Genomic DNA, 22,714 nt, shown 5'->3' on the forward strand with positions numbered 1-22,714 from the left:
AGCCAGCCAGCACAGACACAGCAGCAGGAGCACAGGGAGCAATGCCACGTGCAGCCAGCCCACGCTGCGGTATGCCACAAAGGGCCCTGCTGCCCTGGAGCAAGGACAGGGCTGTTTGCCTCGATGCCAACATGATTTATGACTCACTGCACCAGCATGTACAAGTTGGTTTTGGGCAGGAGAGTAAATACTTGATTTTTTTGCCCCAAGGGCTTTTTTCCCCCTTTTTTCAGCACCAAGAGTTTTCAATATCAAAAGTTTTCTGAACTGCAGCTGCTGACCCCCAGGATGACTCCCAGGGCTGTGTGCAGTGCCTGTTGCAGCTCCAGAAGGGTCGCCAAGCTCTGCTCCATGTCCCTGGCTTAGGGACAGACACACACCTTGCCTCCCTCCTCTCACGATGGATGGTCCTTGCAGACCAAGGGCCACCACACCGTGTGATGTCTGCTGCCTGTGATGGGAGTCCAGGCCCCGCTCTTGCACTTCCCTTGCTCAAAGGCATGAGGAAAAGCCAGGGAGTCCAGCTGAGACCTTTTGCAGGGCAGGAGGGATTCATACAGATGACCCTCCAACACATCAGAAAGGAGAAAAACCTGCTAACACCCCTGAAGCACCAAACCTCTGGTGCAAGCCATCAGCCACCTCCAAAACAGCAGGGCTATATCTCCACTGAGCACTCCCAGGGCACAGAAGCAAAGCCGATAGGCAGCCTTGCTCTTGCTTCCCCTCTTCCTATCTCTATGGAGCACAGTAGAGAGTGGATGAGGACAGAGGACAAGCTGGTAGATAAGCATTATTCTGAAGCCATTTATTATGGAGTTAATAAATAACTATTTATTAGAGAGTTAAAAACCAGATTTGACAACTTGGAACAATCTTCGGGTGAATATTTTGGAGAGGTTGGGGGCAGAGGCAAAAATAAAGTAGGCTGAGCTGCCTTGTGATTTCTTTCTGGTGGGAAAATAGTGCTTTAGTGAGAAATGAAAGTTTCAGTGGAAAAACGTCTGAAATCTTTGCTTTTCCCTAAAGCATCATAGAGTATCTGCTACCATCAGCATTTCATATAGTCTAATAACAAAATATTAATATCTGAAAATCAAGCCTACAGTTCACAGAAGGGCTTTGTGCGAACCTCCTACAGGACACAGACAAGCACCTGCTGATGGCTCTGCCAAACCCTCTCTGGAGTATCTGCTTCCAACATAGAAATAAAACCACCTGGGGAGACTGTTCCCTGCAGTGTCTTTACCACTGTAGTCCAACCCACACTGAGACAGAAAGACCTAAAGAAGGCTTGTCTGTAATTACCTGTGGCAGGATAACAACCTCAAGAACTGCTGGGGATGACTGCTCAGTCCCGGCCAGCCTCCAGGGATGGGAGAGCAAGCTGGCCAGCTGGGCATGTGGAAGGAGGAGTAAGGAAGGAAAAGAGAAACAGGCCTTTGCCCACATGCAGTACTGCCAGGGCTTGGACAGGAGCACTGCCTCCGCACTCCAAAACAAGGTCTAAAACCTTCAAAGGGTTTAAAGAGGTTACAGGCTGCTCCATGGCAAGGCCAGCAGCCCTTCCTGTGAGACAAAAGCAACCCAGCTCCTCTTTCTTCTTATCGAAGTGGAGTTTCAGAAGTGGCTGTCATTGCACAGAAGCAGATATCTGATTCTGGGAGCTTTTAAATTTAACAAAGACATAACAAAACCTACCACCGGGAAACTGGTTTCAGATATTCAAATGGAAACAATACTTTTTAATGATAACCAACAACACACCCCCAGCGAGGCAGTCACTAAGCCGGTGCCTGCCATCTTTCTGAGGGAGCTCTCTTCAGAGACAATTCCTCCAGGGCTTACCCAGGCATCAGATCCAGATGGAGCAGAGCAAGCTGCCAAGCACCCTCCCAGCTGGGCACCCAAGCCCTGCTCCCAGGCACAGCTCCCCAGCAGCTGGCCCCCCAAGGCGAGGGTAAGTGCTGGACACGTGGCAAAGGGTCTGCTCACAGGATGTGTGATGGGAACGGCTCTGCTAGGCACACCTGAGCTGGCAAGGGGGCCACAAAGACTCACTGCAGTGGCAGTTTCTTTTCCGTACACTGTACCCATTGCAGGGACGTCAAGGGTCCAAGCACAGCCCCGGGTGCTGCTTGTACACTCAAATGCAGAAACTTCTTGTCCTCACTTAAATGGCCCTCAGGCAGAACAAGAGCCCAAGTCCAGGCCTCCAATACTGCACCCGAGCATCCTCAGACTGAGGATGCTCCGCAGTCATAAAACCCCCATTGGCCAGATGTTATCTGGAGACAAACTCATTTCCTGGCAAGAAATGAATCAAAAAGGCTACAAAAAGCTTCACTTGGATGCAATTCTTGGTGAAAAATTATTCTTACACAAGTCTTCTGTCCAGTTACCTCTGCCTTTTGTGATCTAGGAAAAAAAAAAAAATCACCTAATCAGGACCTTGGACCATAATCATACTCAGGGCTGGAAGCGGGTTACAGCAGCAGCTCGGTGGTCACCAGCAGCCTGTGCTTGACCCAGAAGAAATCCGCACCATGTCCCTGTCATTGCTGCACAACCCCAGAGCTGGGTCTGCATGGGGATGCCCAGGACACTTAACAGGACTCCTCAGAAGATGCAACGTCTTGGAGGCAGCTGAGGTGCCCTGATCTCAGTGTGAACTATGGTCTCTATACACCTGAGGAAGGCACACAGTAGTGTTTGTGCCCTGACTTTGCACACTTTGTTAGCTGTTTGCTGCTGGACAAACAAGCCCGAGGAGTGCCAAGCCTCCAACAGTCCCTTCAGCCTGCAGTGTCTAGAGCACACAGAGCTGTGCTTGCCTCAAGGTTTGGCAAATACTGACCTCAAGGACACAAAGGGTGCACTTGCCTGACGCTGCCTGGTTTCCCTGCCTGCCCCAGGCTACAGCCACAGCTACACATAAAGATCTTTTCTGCAGTAACTGCAAGGCAGCCTGGTGAATTCGTCCTCTCCTCCTGCCAAACCAGATCACACCAGTAACCACGCTGGTGAAGAAAGGCAACGCCACAAGGAAACCTTTCGGCTCCGAGAAATTATTTACTACTTAGGAGCCTGTTGAAGTCACACTGCCAAAGCCCTCCTCTAGCAGCACGAGCTGTGCCTCTCGCTGGGAGAAGAGCTTGCTGGCATCATGCTACTGCTGCAGCACTGCTGCAAACCCTTCTGCACATGACTTCAGGCCAGCAAGACACATCCATTATCACCTACAAGTCCCTGACAGGGAACAGCCACTACCACCCCTCTCTGCAGCTGCATTCTCAGAACTGGGGAGGCAGCCCCTCTTCTGTGGAGACTTTCTTCTTTGATGACATCAGACTGCAGCAATAGGTCACACACTTCCTTCCACCCCAGGAGCACAGAAGGAGGTCTCCTTTCTTGGTATTGTTTTCGCTTGGCTGGACAGCAGATCATTTTTGCAAACCCAGTTTGGGGCTCTTGGGCATTCACGGTTAAGGACAGAAATGCAGTGCATGTGGTTTCTGCTTAAATGCAAGCAGTCTCATTTCCTCATTTTCCTCTCTTTGCCAGAAGTTTCCTAGAGGTCGAGTAGGAAGAAGGTGGTACAAAGTCACTAGTTTAGATTTTCCTCTATTGAGAAACCAGAATCTGTATTTTTAGGCACTGCTGGCACACAGTTTCTGGACCTCAAACAGAGGGCCCACTCTTTGCATCACATCCAATCCCAGCTTCCTACAACAGGGGGATTTTCTGCTAGGAAGGAAGAACTGGGACAACAACCAAAAAAGTCCACCTCAGCTGCAGAAGAGTGGGAAGGCTGGGAAGGGATATATGAGCAGCTAAGCTAAGAGAAAGGCAGTGCAGTCCATGTTTGATAGCAAGTGCTATGCTCCAGGATTCTGCTATGAACCAGCAATGAGAAAAATCTTTCCTGGTCACCAGTCTTGGCAGCAAGGGTTTGGCTATTTAGGGGTGTTGAGGAGGGCTACATTCACACCTCTATGATCCTTGGCACCCAGCTGTAAAGGCTTGGTCAGACTTAAGCCAGGTCTGACAGCTGGAACTGTCTGAAAAGTAAAAATAAGAGATTTTCTTTCTGCATCCAACACTCCCAGAGGCATTGACCACATCCTGAGATCAGATGGCCATCTTCACCCAAACTCAGCCCATGAAGTAAGCCTGGTGAAGCTCTCAAGCACTTTTTTCCCCTCTCCATGTGGTGGCTAATGGTTTTCCACTGCAAACCTAGAAATGGAAGCTAGAAGCACTAGAAGCTCCTGAGGGGCAACTTTCAGTACATTGCATAGTTCCTACTGGATTAAGAACATAAGATGCAATTCTCACTACTACGGATGTGACAGATGATCTCTCATTCCTTGCCTACTCTCTCCATACAATACTCTGGGGTGAATATGACAAGTTCTAGGCCTAAGCTGCTGCAAGAGGCACAGGACTGTGGAAAAAGCCTTCGGTGGTGAAGATTGCTAAACAGCACAACAGGTTGCCTAAGAAAACTCTGAAAGCTTCCATTGTAAGTTTTTCAGGCTAACATCTGTCAAGGAAGTTTTGGTCAAGCTCAGCTTGCCATAGACCTGACAGGTTCTTGGTGGATCTTGGGGCAGAAAACAGACCCTTCCAAACTAATTTCAGTGCTACTTTGAGCTGCTGCTTTGAAATTCAGTAATCTTACTCATTTTAGAGGGCTGATTATTGTAGTGAAGACAGACATATGTCATGTCACAGTGAAAACCACCAGCCTAACAGTGATAGGTATCAGTACCATAACCCTGCTTTCAGGGCAGGTCTCCAAGAGCACTGGTCAGCAATTCAGAGTCCAGCTGGCTGCTGGTTACTAGTGGCATTCAATACTGGGACCAACACATAGGAGCCTATACTGGGGCTTCTTAGGTTTTAATATCTTTGCTACCGACCTGGATGATAGGATGGAGCATAAGGGCAAGTCTGGAGATGACACCAAACTGGGAGGAGTGGTTCATACACCAAAGGGCTGAGCTGCTATTCAGAGGAACCTAGACAGGTTGGAGAAACAGGCTGAGAGGAACCTCAAGAAGTTCAATGGCAAATGTACAGCCCTGCCACTGGGATAGAGTAACCCCCTGCAGCAGAACAGGCTGGAGACAACAGGCAAGAAAGTAGCTTCACAGGAAGAGACCTGGAAGCGTGGGTGGACAAGCAACCCAGCAGTCAGGAGTACACCCATGCGGCAAAGGCCAAATGCTAGCAGGAGTACAGCCAGCAGGGCAAGGGGAGGGATCCTGCTCAGCACTCGTGAGACCATCCGGAGAGCTGGTTCCAGTTTGGGTTCCCCAGCACAAGGACAGTGACATACCAGAGCAAGTTCAGTGGAGGCCATCTTGATAATAATTTGGTATAAGGAGAAGCTGAGCAAGCTGCGTTTGTTCAGCCTGGAGAGAAGGCAAAAGGCAGATCTTACTGTTATCTGCTACTCTCTGATGGGGAACTACAGACACTCAGGAAAAGCTGAAAGGCAGCAGGCACAGGCACGACATGAGAAATTCTGACAGGATGCAAGGAAAACCTTCACTGTCAGCATGGTCACACACTGGAATAGAAGACGCCACCACTTCTCTGGTCTCATCTCTGGAGACAGACAACCTGCTCTAACTTTGAACTTAGCCCTTCTTTCAGCACAGGGTTGACAAAGCAGCCTTCGGACATCCCTTCCAGCTAAATTACCCCAGAAGAGACCTCAGACTGTGGGAAAGTGCATTGAGAACATGTGCCTTTCAGTTTTCCGATCTGTGAAATGGGGCTGACAGGATTTCCTTATTCAAGACTTTGTTGTCTAGCAGGTGTCCCAAATAACCCACTTTTTTCAGTGTGGAATAGATGACTCAGCTCTTCAGAATATGAGGCTCTGTCTGCAGAGCCTTCCCCCCAGCACATGCAAACAGAAGAGAGAGGCACTTCTTGTGCCATACTTAGTATTTTGTTTCAGAACTCACTTGTGATGCTGTCAGAGGCTGCGTGCTTTCTTCAGATCTGAAATCGTCAGAGCTGCCCCAAAGTTTCTAGCAAACAAACTTAATGCTTTCATTTTACACCAGAAGCATAACAATTGTCTGGGAAATCCCCCTCCCACACCCCAGAGTCCGTACTTTGGGTGACTTGATGATCTTACCACACAGTTACTCAGGTTCAATGCTGCTTTTAAAAATTGTCATGTAAAAGCCACTGGGGTCAACTTTAAAGCTAAGGCTTGCTCTGAACAGCTATGTATGCTTAAATACAGGAAAAATGGCAGTTGAGAGAAAGGGACCAAAAGAAATCTTGCATCTCCTCTCTCCCATTTCCCTCTTAACCACACACTGCCATACCCGAAGAGACATGACCTACCAAGTACAACTGCTCTCATCCTGCCAGGCCCTGCTGTAATTCTCTGCCGTTGCCTTTCCCAGCTTCTTCACAATCTTAAAATGGTCTTCTCATGACGTGAGCCACTGATATCTGCATGGGCACTGCCTCTTGCTATGCCTAACTCCACAACACATGCCACAAGGGCACACAGGACAGCCAGGAACACAGTGACAGCTGCACAGCCCCTTGCTACAACACTGATCCAATATGAACAGTCATGGGGGTCAAGAAAGGAAGTTATATAAAAAAAAAAATAACCAGGAGGAAACATCAGGGACCTGCATCCTCTTCAGTCCTGGGGGTGCAGTAGAGACGGAAACTGCACAGGAAAGGGGAAAGATGACAGCTCTTCTACCCAAATACTTCCCAAACAGAGGAAAACTAAAATGGAGGGGAACCATGAGCTTCCCCTTTCATATTGCCTCAGAGGAAGCTGTTTCAATTCCACTATCTGGAGGTACAATAAGCCAAGTCATCCTTCAGCAGGTACCTCCATAGGTGTGGTTAAAACCAGGTAATATAGTAATTAAGACACTTTAATAGAATTCTTGTGTTATAATAAGCCTGTTCCCTTCAGCATCTGAGGAGCACACAGGTGACTCGGGAAGACAGTAGAGTACCTGAAACACAGCAGGTGGAATTTCCCCTTTTACAGTGATCTGCACGCCTCCCCATGTGGAAAGGGGTGTGGCTGCATATTTTTTTTACAGTGAAGTAATACGAGACATCTTGTTCAAGCTGCAAATCCAAGGAGTCTGCAACACTAAAACAGTTGATTAGTATCTGTATTCAGGAGTTGCTGTCCCACCTCAAGTGATGGTCAAGCTGCCTGCTGGGATGGCTAAATCATTAGCTGTACTGACAGGCACAGAGGTTGCCTCTTGTCGTTGGTCCAACAACTCCTAGAACATCTGATCGTTACTACTACAAGACAGAGGTGAGTCAAGGACTAGGCTGATATGAAAACATTACTCACAACCCTGATTTTATTGCGCATTTTGGTAACTGGTGAGGCATTCCTATGACAGTGCACACCTTCATGTTTTGTGATGCAAAACAGTTCAAAAGACAGGCTAGAAAGGACTTTTCCCTTTTTACCTTGTTTTCTCAGAGTTTCTAAACAGAAGTTCCCCTGGTAGAAGAGGAACAATGTCAGCTTACAGAATTGCTTGTCTTCACTTCACAAGAGCCCACCCTGTTTCCAGTTAAAAGAATGGAAAAGGAACCCATCAACTGCAACAGAAGTTGGACAAGGCCCTTGGAGACTGAGCTCAGAAGGGAAACTACCGGAGGGGAGGGCGAGGAGACAGATTCCTCATGCTCACAAAAGAAAACACAAATACACCTTATTTAAAACCAGCGCTTTCCACCCTCACGTTTATTTTTCCTAAAAAACAGTCTTTGCAAACAAATCTTGTTTCTCGTTTCCAATTCAGTGGGATTGCTGCAAGCACTCCATGGCACATGACTCTGGGGAAGCAGAGAAAGCGTACCACAACTCAGTCATATTTCCATAGGAAAAGTTGACTCATAACTTACGTCATCCTTGAAATGCTGACAGGTTTGCAAGAAGCATCTGAATGTCAAGTCCAAGGAATAGCACCGTAGCCACCTGAGGCCTGACACGGCTGCCTAGCTCTAGCAGAGTAGAAGGCCCTCCTTTGCTGCCAGGCGCTGGCGATGGATTTTATCCTGCTGTAGCTCCTCGTGGTTTGGATGCCAAAGTTTCATGACAATTCTCTCAATATTTAGAGCATAGACAGTGTGCGCAGGAATAACTTCTTTGTGCACCTGGAAATACACGTTAGAAAACAAGTTTAATGCTTTCATACACATTTCCCCATATTGCCCATGGAAGAACCTCCCTCTACTACAGGATGATCAGAGCACCAGCCCTGCAGAGCAGGGATGCAGGCTGTCACATATGAGGAGAGCTGCAACTTGCCAGCACTGCCACAGCAGCCAGCACAGAACAACTGCCTGTTCTGCCATTTTGTAAGGAAATGGCACGGTAAGGAAATTGTAATTTTGCTCTTGCAATGCCATCAAAATCTTACAAACAAGCCTATCTGACTAAACACATGAGATGAATGCTTGCTTACAGCTCTTACAATGAATGGTCTGCCCCTGCAGCCTTGAGACAAAATCTCAAGGCCCGTTCACAATAGCAGTGATCAAGAGGCAATTTCTCACAGCTAATTTTAGACATTCTAAGTAGCCTGAACATCCCCAGAGCTGCCAGAGAGGGACGGAACCACAGGCATAGATCTCGACAGGAAGATTCATCCAGCCTACCTGAGACACCTCCCCAGGGTTAGGGTGATCCTAGCTAACCCACCGCAGCAGCCTGCATGCCAGGACCAAGTATTCCTCCAAGTACCCAGGTGGAACATGAGGAGTAAGAAGGGACATGCGAGGCAAGTAATTTTGCTGCATCACTGTCAAAATCTCAGTCTAGCTCAAGTTCCAATATAATTGCTGCAGCCTTGCTAGAGAGGAAGAGTTACACAGCCTTCTTACATAGCAAGAAGAGACAGGGATTTCCTCACCAACTCTCTGACCAAGGGGAGCAGAACAGGCATTAAATGACGAGCTGACCATATGTTAACCATTACCTAACAGTGGGAGCAAGTCAAAGCCAAAGAATTGTATATCTGAGAAGGAAAGAAGGAAACAGACTGTAGGAGGAGAAATCAAATCCCCCGCCATGCATGTAACCAAATCTGAGACTGGTAGCTGGTACTCAGGGCAGTGCTGCCTGTGACACAACAGTGTAACATGAACAGCTTACCTGTAATGCCTCAAAAAGGTCATACATGTTCACTGGCGGGAGGGACGCTGGCAAGGTGTCTCCAGAGCATGCTAGGAGTAGAGCTGCCTGCTGCTCAGCATCATCAGGCGGGGGCTGGGGAGTTAGACTCTGACCGGCAGAAGGTGTCGCACAGTTTGGAGGGCTATAGACAACAGAGCAGGCAGTAAAACCTTCCAGTCAAGAAAACAGCACCAGCTTTGGAAGTCACAGAGCAGGGGCTTAGCCCCAGAGTTTGCTTTTCTGTGTCAGCTGACTTATCCCTTCTGTGCATAATATTATTTCAGCTGTAATTAAAATATCTTTAAAATTCCAGTTTAATAAAAATAGTGCAAAGTGATCCTCAGCATGCTTCAAACCTGCTTAACTGATCTCGATTGGGCAACTTGTGTTATTTACAGCTGACAGTTTCTACCCAGCACAAAAATTAGGGCACCCACAACATTAAATTGAAAGACATTAGCCGTTAGGCAGAGTTGTTTGGAGTGGATTGCGTTTGTAGTATTTGTAGTGCTACAACCAAATCTCAGAACACCCACGACCTCCTGTCAACTTCTAGAAGCTGCCTTAGACAAACACAACTGCCTTCTCATACGCACATACTACCAGAGGCACAGCACAAGCTGTTTGACATTAAGACTTCGGAGAACAAGATGACCCTGAAGCTCTGCTAGCTGTAAAGGCATGCCAAGGAACCATAAATACATTTGGATGCAGGAAATGACAGGATGGCAGTGTCCTGCAGGTCCTCACTGACATTTCACTCCTGTGGCACAACAGCGGTGTCCCCACAAAAGAAGGGCTCTTCTGCCTTTCAGGCAGTTTCCCTGAGAGCAGCAAAATTCCCATGTCACTCCCTACAGCTTCCAAAAAACAATAATTACTGAGGACATTCAGAGGGCCAGGGGTAACCTTCATGAATTGATGGACAAGCACAGGCAAGGAAGAGAGACTTAACACTGTCATGAACTCCACTGCTGAGAAATCCCCATATTCTCCCTCTCTGTTTAGCCATACACTCCTCCGTATTGATACCTTCTTAGTGTGTGAAAGCTAAACACCATTATTAACAGATTCTACTAAGTAAAAAGAGAAACTGAACCATGGAGTGACTTCGGGACTAGCAAATTGCATTTGAAATGAGCAGTGTGCTGAGAGCTCCTTACCACTCAATTAAATTGTTGTAAGCCACAACACTGTTCTTCAGATATGGCTGCGGGTTAACATTGCTTCCAAAGGCATACTTGAAATGGCCATCTCTCAGACGATAGGCTTTCCGCCTGGATATCACAGATGTCAGAATATCCTTAAGATGGTTCTGCAATGAAAAACAGTCTTATTACACATGCCGATTTATTCACTCTACCAAGCCACGGCTGTGAGAAGTGCCTCACCTATTGGCAAGACAGAAGTAGTGCTGCTACAACCACAAGGACCTAAAGACGAAGGGAACTAAGATCTGGACAAGTTACAGTATGTGAAAACATACTGTATCTGATACAGTTGGATACAGAGAACATGGCACTGTGCAAGTACTTTTACGCATTAGCCTGTGAACTGTACTTTAATATGTGATGCGCTGCTTCAGATATCAGAAGAGGTTTCTTAAATGCTAGGAAGCTCCCAACCTCTGATCCCTTTGATAAAGAATTAAGAGATTTCATAACTGGCACTAGATGGTACACCTGTACTGAAATACTGGCCCTAAAACTACAGTGAAAAGCCACTCACTCCTCTTTTTCAGACTGTTCAGTTGCCTGGAAATTGCTGGAGAAGCAACTGCCTGAAAAAACAAGCAGACAACTGCTTCTTAATTTGGCCTCACCCCCAGATGGGGAGTTCAGGTTGGCCACCACATTCTCATTCCAAAAAGCCATCCACACATCAAGGCTGCAAGTCATGGCTGTATCATTCCTGGGATATGTCAGGTAATGCACCACTGATGGCCAAAACCAGCACCAGCATGCACTTCACCTGCAGGTATTACCTGATTCTGTCACCTCACTCCCATGCCAGATACTTGCGCCTATAATGGATTATTTTTCATGGAACTGTTTAAACTGGAGTTCCCGTTCTGTCCCTGCTTTTAAGTGACAAGAACAGCATTTTCCAAAACAGCTACTTAAGCATACCTGGAGTTCTTCATATGCAAGGACTTCAAAATTAACACTTGCAAGCAGAAATCCAAGACTTTACATCTATAACGCCACCAATCTGGAAGCCCTTTGGTTCTCATCTTATTCCTCCCAAGGCAAACGGGCAATTAGAGAAGCAGGTTTTCTCTCCCCACTGAGGGACGCTACCCCATACTGCACACAGAGCCTTTTGTTGCTGCTATAATGAGACGACCACTGCTGCCCAGCCCAGTCTCACCTCCACAGCATAAACAACTGCGGTCACTGCCTCCTCTGTGACATTGTCTAGGCCGTGCTCATACGCAGTTACAATCATCCTTCCTTCTAACTGGCCACGTGTAGGAAGCATCATGGTGTGAGAACACAGCTTCAAGTCATCATCCTCCTGAGGATCCTTTGCCACAAATTGCTGGGCTCCAGAGAGCGGATTCTGAGGCTGGAACCTGTGCTGTTATGAACACATTAGAGCATCAGCTGATAAATACTCGGTCAGACCCTTTGGTTCATCAAGCCAAACATCCCTTCTCCAGTCAGAAAGCAAACACCTATAAAAACATATCACAGTAGGACAAGCAGAGTGATATTCCTCCCCAGGATACTCTCCCAACCCCCAACAATTTGTGACTGAAGAAATTTCTGAGCCAGTGTTGGTGTCCTTTCATTAAACAGCCCATGAACTTGTCCAGTAGCACCCTGAACCACCTAAACCTTGGGTCTCCACAACATCCTGCAGCAAGAAACAACACACCACATGAAGAGTCACCTCCTCTGGTTTACTCTGTACTTCCCACCTGCTAGATTCATTTGATTCTCCTGTACGTCTCAAGTGTGGTCAGTCATTGTCCCTTTTATCTCTGTTCACGCTATCTGGGCCAGTGATGATTTTATGGACTTTCACATCTCTCATTCACCTCCTTCTACACTGAAGAGTCCTTGTCTATTTAGTCATTTCTTGTACAGAAGGGTGTATTTTTTAGTTACTAACTGTACTGTTTCCATCAAGATTAAAAAACATGATCCTAAGCTTGTGTGATGAAGTGCTTCTTACATTTCTTTAAAGCTTCAAATGCAACAACTTAGCCAAATTCCTGTTCTCAATTTCATACTGTAGTCTCCCCCATGCACTTTCAATACTCAAAGCAGAGCTGTGTTACTGAGCAGCCACTGATTCTGAGATAGATTATGGCTATTTTTCAGAACTGACTCAGTTATTTAGAAAAAAAAAAAACAAAAACATCACAGAACAGGAATTCATACCAGAAGGTGGCAACCCCCGTTTCCCAGACCACGGTTATTCCGGCACAATTCCCTTGCTGTGCTGGTGTCTCAAGCTCTAAGGGCTTGTGGTGGCTCCCGGAAAGCCTCAGTCCCCAGGTAAAGGGGGAGGAAAAAGCAGACAGGAATGAGTGATCCTTGAGCCCAGACATGTGCTTGGCCCAGCCCCAACCCACAAAGGAACAACATGACCCTGGTTCATCGAGTGCTCCCACAACTCCTGGACAGTCCCTTAACTCTCCAAGCCACAAATCCAGTGGCTCTGGAATGAAGATTGCTGCAAGGCTTTTATGGGGCATCAAGACAAACACATACTTTAAATGTAAACAATGAATATACAGCAAAGTGGATTTCTCACATCTTCGTTTCAGGAGAGGAAGGGGGGCTGCTTCGTTCAAAGGACAGTGTGGCATTTAACTCAGAGTGAAAAACCAATCCACCCACCAATGATGTGAAAACAGTTTTCCCTCCCCATAATTCTGAAGACTTATGTTTTCATTACAGGAAAGCTGGAAAAGACAACCTTCAAAATGTAAGCAACTCAAGAGGAATGTGGTTTGGGACAGCAGAAGCCAATTGGAATGAATCTGTGGTCATTCACAACTGTTACTCTGACCAGTGAGAGAAACATCAGGAAATATCAAGGCACTTCAAGTTCACACTACTCGGGAATTCCACAAATAATAGACAAGCTCGTTAATCATAACATACACTTCATACAGTACTTACTATCAAGCATTCCAGGAACACATGTATAAACACACACTAGAAATGTGGCGTAACACAGGGGTATCTGAATAAACCAAATTCCAAGACTTCCACTACATCAGAACTTCCTTCTCAAACTCTCCTCTACTTGCTACTGAAAAGTTATGGTTAAGTTTGAAAACAAAAAGATAACACAGACTGCCAGCAGAATTCGGGTTGCTGTGAACACTGCGAAGTATTTCAGCAGTTTCTAAATACAATGAGCCTTCAGCTGGACTTGCATCCCTTTGAAACACTGCTCTCTGAAGCACACACACAGTGCCTAATTATAGTCCCTAGGAGCGCGGTATGCTCTTCGGCTGAGCAAAGCTAACCTTTCACAGAGTAAGAGCAGGAGGTTTCACAGCCCCACCTTTCTCCCCTATCCCCAGCCCCTTCTTCCTTTGTGCTGGCTTTGGCATTCATCCAACCACAAAGAAAGCTGATCCAGCTGAATAAACCAGCAAGAAAAACTTGGGGTTTGGGGTCTTTTGTGATTGGTTAGTTTTCTGACTTGTCAGAGAACTGAACTGGATCACAGTGTGCTCAGACACCTGATAAATCTGGCTCAGTAAGAGACAGACACTCTCCCTTTCAACAAACTGTTACTTCAGTTTGAACAGTCTTATCAAACTCCATCCCTGGAAGACAGTGCCCCACCCCAATCCTCTTTCACACCAGGCCCCCTCCACACTGGTCTGGTGGCACAGAAACAACTGTAGAACAGATGCATGACAGTACCAGATCCACATACAGAGCCTTCGCTGTGAAGCGAACCGGATCTTGTGCATTTCTCTGCCACCTATGAGAAGACAGCATCTTTGCAAAGCGTGTTCAATTCTGAAACAACTTGACCCTCTAGAACATTCCAGCCAAGGAACATCTTACTTCTAACACTTCGGACTGCAGTCATGTGGAGGGGTTCATACAATCACGGAATTCTGCCTGACTGCCTGAATAAATAGGCAATCACTTTTGCTTCAAGAATGCAGCAGATGTGTGAAGTGAACAAGGTATTACAGAGAACTTGAAAGGTGAATGAGACTATGAAAGACCTGTCCAAGCGTTACTGCAGTGACCACAGAGCTAAAGGTACTCCTCGATGGTCCCAGGAACACAAGCTTTTGCAACTTTGACATTTAGGTGTTCTTCCATGTGTTCTCTGATGTCTAACAAAGCCAGGTCACACCGTAGCCTTTCTCCCAAGAGGCTTCCATGAGACAGGCAGCATCCACTAACCCTCAGCTCTTGCCCCAGTGCAGAATTCAAAACAAATATGATGTACATCATTGCATGTGTGGAACTTCCATCATCCCTGGTAGTAACAAAAACTACATGCTGTGCAGAGCTCTTCACCCCCAACAGAACATCAGAGAGCCATGACTATTTGACTGTGGAGACTTACATCAAACTTTTGTCGAACTGAAGAAATCTTTTTCTTTCCTTTGGGTTTTCCAGGTTTAGTTGCAGAGCCACCTGGCCACGGCAGAGATCCAGCACCTTCTACAAATTGAAAAGAAAAAAAACCACTTGATAGGTGTTGCTGATTTAGGGCCAGGATGAAACTGTCCACACAGAAAAACGCTTAACATTTGGCCTCCTGCTAAGCTTTAACCCAAAAATCAACAGCCACGGCCCAGAGGAAGGAATTCTCAGGGGAGAATGCTTTTGGCAGCCCTTCCCTTCGTCAGACCCCTGCTAGCTTGACTTACTTATGACCCATTACTTAAGTAGAACTTTCCGTCCACACACCACACAAAAACCCATGGCCGAAGGAGAGAGATAAGCACAGCCTCCAAGAAAAGCAACACGGAAGGAACAAGTCATTTGTTCCATCAGGAAGATGACAGCAGCTTGCCTGGAGGGGGATTCTCCTCCCACCAACTCCTGGATCAGATCAGACATTAACCAGCAGGATCAAGCAGTCTGACTCATTACATCTGCCTTTACAGTTCCTCATCAGCTTTAGCAAGCGTTGTCTCAGACCCTTGTTAAACATCATGACTGATTGTTCTCCTCACACTGAGGGGAAAGGCAAGGGGGGAAAAACTGCAAAGCTCCACTGAGCCCAGGAGCAGGACAACACCAACATGAGTAGTGAGTTTGTGACTGACCAGAACTGGCGAGCAGCTAAAAAAGAGATTACTGTGTAGTACCAAGAAATAATTACATTTGGCCACATCACCTTGAGGAGACTGCTCAGAAGTCCACTGTATGCTGTTTTGACAGCTACACCTACAGTAGGCCAAACCACATCCTGATAATCACACAGCTCTTGGCAAGGACAGCCTAGCAGATTTCCTGCCAACGGGTTTACAGGATCCTAATTCCTTTAGGCACACTAGGGCTTAAGATAACATTGCATTGGATGCATATGCACTTGCTGACAGTGAACAAGAAGTGCAACCCAAAGACTGGACAGCCCTCACACAGCTACAGAAGCAGCCTCTGCTTTGTGTCACCAGTATCCTCCTTCCTTGGTTTGGCACAGCAAACGAGTTGTACTACAGCCCTGTTTACAGGGAACGAGGCTGGCTGTAAATCCTTGGCTATGTGGAACTTGCCACACTCATAGCTGGAGCATGAGCGCAGTGTCCTCTGCCATGAAAAAAAAACTTCTAAAACATGACTTTATGGATCAAGCTAAACCAGAGGATTCAGGTGAAGTTTTTGAACGGTCAGCTGCTGAGAAGGGGTTAGAAACAACCTACATTCACACAGAAAGATGGCATATTCTCCTTATAAAAAAAGTTTACCAAAAGGTTTAGCTACATCCTGTTAGTGAGGCAAAAAAACAATAGTCTACAACAACCCCTGTTACCAAAATCCACTGGTCAATTATAGGAAATTAAGAGATAATAAAGCCTCTCCAGAAAATCATAAAGCTGGTGTCGCTACTCATCACTACAATATTGCAGTAGAGGCCCTAACAAGGGGGTGTGGGAAAGAACCATGAACAATCGTCTCAAGGACAACTCTTGCCCTTCATCGAGATCTCCAGACTTACATCTTAGATGTATCAAAATAATGCTACTTCTCCCACAAGATGTTTTGCTTTTTACAGACGAGTCCTTTCCTCCTCCTTTCTTCCATAGCAGGTCAGACCCCTTCTAGGCAGGAGGGGGATTAGGTGTGTTAAGGACAGACACAGAAATCACCTGGCCCATTTCAAACCTTTCAATAAAAGCACATCTCTCTAGTTTAGAATGTCACCCCACTCGAGGCCCTTCCTCCTTGTCAAAAGTGTCATACAGCTCCTTCGCAGCTTCCTTACAAACATATCCGTAGTTAACTGTGTGACCAGCTGGTGGAGACAGAGAAAGCGGAACAGATGGAGACAGAAATAGCAAACACTACCCTTTTATCCAACAATGTATTCAAGATGAATAGGTTATAGCACATGCTAAATTTTTAAAATGCCTTATTTTAAAATATAAGATAGTAACTTTTAAAGTAAATGGCAACTAAATTTGGAGGCTTTGACAGCAGATCTGAAAGATGCAACTTAATTGAATCTCAACCTGCACATTTAACAAACTTAGCCAGACTTGGCTTAGAACAAGGAAAAGATGAGACACTATCTCCTATTCCCCATTATAACGAGCCCAGAGCAGAATTTTTTTGGCTCCTTTTCTAGGTTTTCATATTAACAAGCCTGACTTGCACTACATGAAGAAAGCAAAATTTCCCTCTTGTATTCTAAGAAAACCAATACTTGCCTTCCTGGCCACAAATGACAAGGCTGGGTTGGCTCAGACATGAAACTTCAGAGACGTTAGCAGCTTTTATTTAATCTTGCTAGTAAGAGAATTAGATGTTAACAAGCCACAGCAATGGCTGCTGATAGGCCTTCAAAGATGAGGAACAGATAAGAATGTTTTTCTAAGAGCTGCCACATCTCTGCAGTGCTGGCACCAGCCAGTCCAGACAGTGTGTCAGGTTTTCCTGACGTGCTGCACCAGCACTGCACAGGAGGAAAGGACAAAGATACAAAGAAAGTCACGACAGAGAAAAGCAGCCAGGCACAGGAAACATGCATGTTCTCACCCTCATTTATTTGATCTTCAGTTGTTTTGGTTGGGTTTTTTTTAAATCTTCTTGCAGGGACAAGGGTTTAGTCAAATATATTCTGAAGACCCTCCTCTGTCAACAACTGACACTTCCATTTTCTTCCTTTTCCTCCCTTCCCAGCTCGCTGGAGAGAAGTGGAACACAAGCAACCTGAGCCCATCTCACAGCTGGCAGCCCTTCAAGCAAAGTCTGTGGGCAACCCTGATATAACAAAAAGCTCCTGCTATCCCAGCAAGAGTTCTAATTCGCTGAACCATCTCTTAGTTAGCTCCAGATTACTAGTAAATAAATTAAATCCTTACAGCACTAACTCAAGTGCTTGCAATTGTCTCAGTTTTGTTGTTAACATTTAGCTAAGGAGGGAAGTAACAGTTCAAGTGAGAAATGTATTAAGTCAAGAAACCTTGCTACCTTGACTGCTTGCAATTGTCCAACAAACAAGATAAGCTTAGCAAGCAAGTTCATGCAAGGTTAAGAAAGGCTTTAAACTGGAGTTTCTTTTGATGGAATTTTTGGGGGAAGAAAAACCAACCCCAGATGCAAAAATTCAGAAAAGCACTTCTGAAAATATTGGTAAAAAGAGAATACCAAGAGAAAGCCATTTTCTTGTAATGGGAAGCGTGCCACAGTGCTCAGGCCGGCACAGCCAACCTAAAATCACCATTAAGGCACTCTAGTATTTTGGGTAGCATGTTTCTGGGAGGTTCCTCTCTTCAGGCACTTTCACAACTTCCCAGCTACATTACAGCTGGGTGCCACTCGAGTATTTATGCGTGTCTTTACAAACATGGCTACCAGAAGGAACATCATCACCCATTTTTAAAAAGGGCAGAGAATTCAGATTTAGGATTACTCAGGATCCTGCTGTACCCTCAGTGGGAGCTCAGCAGGAATTAAAGCAACTGGTCATTCTTCACATTGGAACAGATATGAACTTCCCTCCCTCTCCACCACCAAGGCCTAAACATCCTGTGCCACACAGGCTGTTGAACCAGAATTTGAAGTTTGTGTGACCAACAGCCTGAGCAGATGAGAGGGGGAAATGGAAAGCCTTCTCACAAAGGGCCACATTCACCCTGTCTTCCCCTATAAGCCCAGGTGGAACCACTACTACCAGGGGCAGCAAAATTTGAGTCAGATGGGTTTGTTTGCATGGTTCAACAAATGTTATAATCACCCCTTAAAAATACCTTCCCCAAGGTCTCCTATTCCAAATCCCACAATATGAAGTACACTTTTAATACTGACCACACCTTGTGGGTTTTTAATACAAAATAGCATTTTAAAGATGGTTCTTTACCCCTTGTCTCTCTCACACAAAGGTGGAAAGTACATGCATGTACGCCCATGTGATGGCGTGACAAGTGCATGAAGCACACTTCTTTAAAGTTACTTGTTTCCATGAATCATGAAGTAAACACCTTCTACCCAGAAGACAGTGGTGGAGACAGAAGCCTGTTAGCTTTCCATTCTTACATGGGGAAAAAAGAAGAAAAAAAAAAAGAAAAAAACAACAGAAAACTAGCAGGTGTCAGACTGGCATCTGGGAAGAGAAAAAGAAATCTAGACATACAATCTAGTATTCCACCTTCCTGGACTTGCATGTACAATCCGCTATGCAAGTGGCATGGCAGTACTGGTAGTAAAATGCATGTGTAATACATCTACCAGTCAGTGGCCCAGAAAGACGTATCTCCTTACAGATTAGCTCCAAAATCATTGGGAGACTCTGCACTGATCTGAGGCGAGCAAAACAGACTCTAGAAGGGACTAGCAGTATGTACTGTTAGCTGCTAGAGCACTAAACCATGTCTTTAAGAACACACACACACAATTAAACTGATTTTTTTCAAGCTGGCATATGCAGATCTGTGGACATAGAGCCAACAAAAGCCTGCCTGAAAGCACTGAAGGTGACCAGCTGGTCAGCAAGCACTCTGTTACATGCTGTCACAGATCTGCTGAAGCACTACAAAGAAGGGTTCTTCAAAGGCTCTTAAAGAGAATAAGCTTCAATGGGACAAGAGGAAAAGTCCTTACAAGGACTTGAAATTAAAAAAGGTCAGGCAGGAAATAACGGGCATATGGAAAGCAGCTGTGGAGCACCACACTGCTTTGTGTTGGGGCTCATACTTTTAATACATTCCTAGACAGCCTTGAAAAAAGGGGGTACTGGGGAGCTGGTAGAGTTTGCTGACAAATCTGAGCTATTCAAGCTGGGAAGATGAAGCCTGACTGGACGGCTGCAGAAGAGCTGCACAATACTAAGTGACTGGATAAAGAGAAAAATGAAATTCAAGACAGTTAAGCACAGAGTGGTGCACATGGGAATAAACTCCAACTTTAGTCACACAGCAATGGGCTCTAACCTGACTACTGCTGCACAGAAGCAAGACCTCTGAGCTATGATCTCTGCTCCAACACGCACATCAGCTCAGTGCTGAGCTCAGAGAATGCAGGTACTCTCTCCCTCCCCCTCCTAATTTAGACTCTGCTACTTCAGGTAATACTCACAGAGGTATCTGTTCTTGTGCTCTTTTTATAATCCAGCTGTAAGTACTCCAAGTCAAAAGCAAGGAGCAGCAAGATTTAGACATAAGTCTTCCAAATTACATGAGTGTAGACCACTAAAGAGGACAAGTCTGGGACTCAAAAGGTATTTGTAAAGTTCAAGAGCAAACAAAGCAAGCTCAGAGGTGGGGGAGGTTAGCATTTAATTAGCGCAGCTGGTATAGTTAAGGACCTGCTACGACACAAAAAGCTATGGTTATCCATAAATTTTGCACCTTTTCCTTCCTCTAACTACATCAGGTACCCTAATAACAGGTATTCTCTCCTTGCAAAAAACTCATCTTTCCGGTCTCAGCCCTTCAGGGCAGTAACAGTTTTCTTTCCCTTACTACACAGCAGTTTCGTGTCTTGAATTGCAGCTCAGTTCTCCTTCCTATCAGATCTCTGGATTGAGAGTTGTTCTGAAGACCAAATAAAACATACCTCGCAACCCTGACGACAGCCTTTCTAAATGCTTACAAAGTCAAAAGGTTAACTATCTGCAGAAGGTTGGGTTAATTGGCCATAGCTCAATCAAGACTCACATAAGCATTCCCAGTAAGCATCTTTCTATGATATACATACTCGATTTCAAGATCGGTCAGGAATATCCAGCTCCTCAAAATTATATCCCCAGCAGAGAGAAGAACAAAGAGTATCACCAAGTTCAGGAGAGGCACAGCAGTAAGCAAAGCAGATCAAAGACAAAGCAGCATCTGCCTTTACACTTCAGCTCACAGCACACACCCAGTCCAGAAATCAAACCAGCTTATCATACACAGCAATCCAGCGTTAGCTTCTAACCAAGCACATGCAGCTTGTTGATAAAGGCATCTCTGCTGAAATCAGCTGAATCGCTACTTTGCTACCCTTTTGCCTGTGTGGCAAAAAGAACATGAATATTAAGGCCCAGAAAATTGGAGTGTTTTGTACAAAACCCACCAAACACACACACAGCAAAGCGTTACTACCCAAGTTTTTCATGAAGCTTCTCAGGACTTACCTGGTGCAGAAACCAAGATCTGGCATCGAGTAAGAATAGCCAGGAGGAAATCGTTGTGAGAGTGGACTGCATGAAGACAGACAGTTCATTAGCAACATGTCATGCCCAGCAGCACCCCCTCAAAGCAATCTTAAAGTAGCTCACTATGCCTTTCCACAGTTGTGTTTTCCCCACGTGCTTAGCTACATACAAACTTTCAATTTAAGTTTTTTTGAGAGTTTTCTTCTACTGGACCCAGAATCTGCTACTACCACACTAACAAAAAGGATACTACACCTGGCATGAAAACAAGTTAGGTCACTTCTCAGCATGCCACACACACAAACCCAGCCCTACAGCACACAATGTGAAACATCTGGTGTATTAGGCCAGTCCAAGGAGGATCAGTTGTCCCTCCTGCTATGCAGACTTCTGGTAGCAGGGCTTTTGGTTTTTCTAGAAAAGGACCAGTAAGACCCAGCCCCAGGAAGGTGAAGTTAACTCAAATAGGTTCTAGATAAAATGCAACTTCCTCACAGAAGGGTTACAGGAACACGGAGTGAGTAATTACACATTAGAAAGAGCAAAGACAAACTTCATAAGCAGGGTCTGAGGGTTACAGGATGCCCTTTGGCCTTTGAGTCCAAGCACCAACAAACTCCGTGCCCTTCCCTGCAGGGATCACAAATGTGGAAGTCGGGAACCTCCACAAAGCTCCCAGCAATGCTCGCCAATGTTTGCAGACCCATGCAGAGGTGAGACAAAGGAATCTCACCCTTCAGCGCTCCAGCCTGCCACCCCCAAAGGCCAGGAAGGGGATCTGCCGGCTGCACAATCACCTAGGTGAATTCGGGGGTCCTTCCCCCACTTCAGCCACACCACCAGTTCAGTCCCAACCAAAGGGAGAGCGCGATACAGATAGGACTGGGTCTCTACGGTGACATAAAAAATGGTTTTTTGGTTGCTGGGACAGCATATTTTACCTTTTTAGCGTATTTATACAGAGCCAAATCGTCTGTCAGTGCCGGAGCCACAACGGTACTTCCCCCTGCAGGCCAGGGCACCTCCCACCTTTTTAACTCTACTGCTACCGGAGCCCCGGCCATTCTTACTTCCCACACTGCAATTTCCCTGTTCGGGAAGCAACATGCAGCAGGGAGGAGCTCCCCCCAGGCCTGGCTGGGGCAAGCGAGCACTAGAACCGGCAGGAAAACAAACACAGGATGGTTTTTTACCATTGTCTTGCGTGAGAAGCCTACGTGCTTCCAGGTCAAACTCCTCCTTACTGATCTTTTGCTTGAACCAGAGCTTCAAGTTGGCCCAGTACCTAGGGAAGAGCGGGGAAGTGCAGACACCAAACGAAAAGCGTTGTTCCTAAACCCACTGCTTTCTCCCACCAGCGCAGAGGGGCCCGGGGCCAGGCCAGCGCTGAGGCTGCCTCACAGACACGACCCTTTGAAGGCCGGGAGGAGAGGAACGGGCCGCGCAGCAACCAGGCCCGGCCCGGCCCGGCGGGACACCCTCACCGCTGCTCGGCCTCGGCCACCCCCCCCCCCGTCGCACTCACTGCTTCACATTCTCGCCCAGCGCCTCGCTCAGGCTCTTCTTGGCCGCCTCCAGCTCGCTCACGTACGTCGCCATCACCGCTCCCTGTCAGAGAGACAACCGACACCCCCCACCCCCCCCCCCCCAAAGCCGCAAAGCGCGGCGGCAGCCGTAAAGCACGACGGGCCTCACCGCCGGAGGAAGGAG

General features: G+C 46.4%; 1 protein-coding gene across 4 annotated transcripts; it reads right to left on the bottom strand.

Annotated features, from left to right (window-relative positions):
- Positions 1-867: 867 nt before the first annotated feature.
- TADA1 (transcriptional adaptor 1) lies at positions 868-22,696 on the bottom strand. 4 transcript variants are annotated; one of them, XR_007507109.1, is made up of 9 exons: positions 22,530-22,696; positions 22,198-22,289; positions 20,984-21,049; positions 14,765-14,862; positions 11,576-11,785; positions 10,369-10,520; positions 9,185-9,347; positions 7,933-8,184; positions 868-2,418 (listed from the first exon to the last, which is right to left on the bottom strand). XR_007507109.1 is itself a non-coding variant. In XM_049809333.1 (8 exons), exons 2-8 carry the CDS (start codon positions 22,198-22,200, stop codon positions 8,032-8,034), a joined length of 840 nt encoding a protein of 279 aa, XP_049665290.1. In that variant the 5' UTR covers positions 22,201-22,289; positions 22,530-22,573; the 3' UTR covers positions 7,699-8,031. The 4 variants fall into 4 exon arrangements, 2 of the variants coding, with proteins under 2 accessions (XP_049665290.1, XP_049665289.1); XR_007507110.1 differs by lacking the exon at positions 868-2,418 and adding an exon at positions 2,439-3,571; XM_049809333.1 differs by lacking the exon at positions 868-2,418 and having other exon boundaries at positions 7,699-8,184; positions 11,576-11,780; positions 22,530-22,573.
- Positions 22,697-22,714: the final 18 nt, after the last annotated feature.

This window comes from Accipiter gentilis, chromosome 8 (assembly GCF_929443795.1).
Source record: "Accipiter gentilis chromosome 8, bAccGen1.1, whole genome shotgun sequence".
In the NCBI taxonomy this organism is placed as follows: Eukaryota; Metazoa; Chordata; class Aves; order Accipitriformes; family Accipitridae; genus Astur; species Astur gentilis.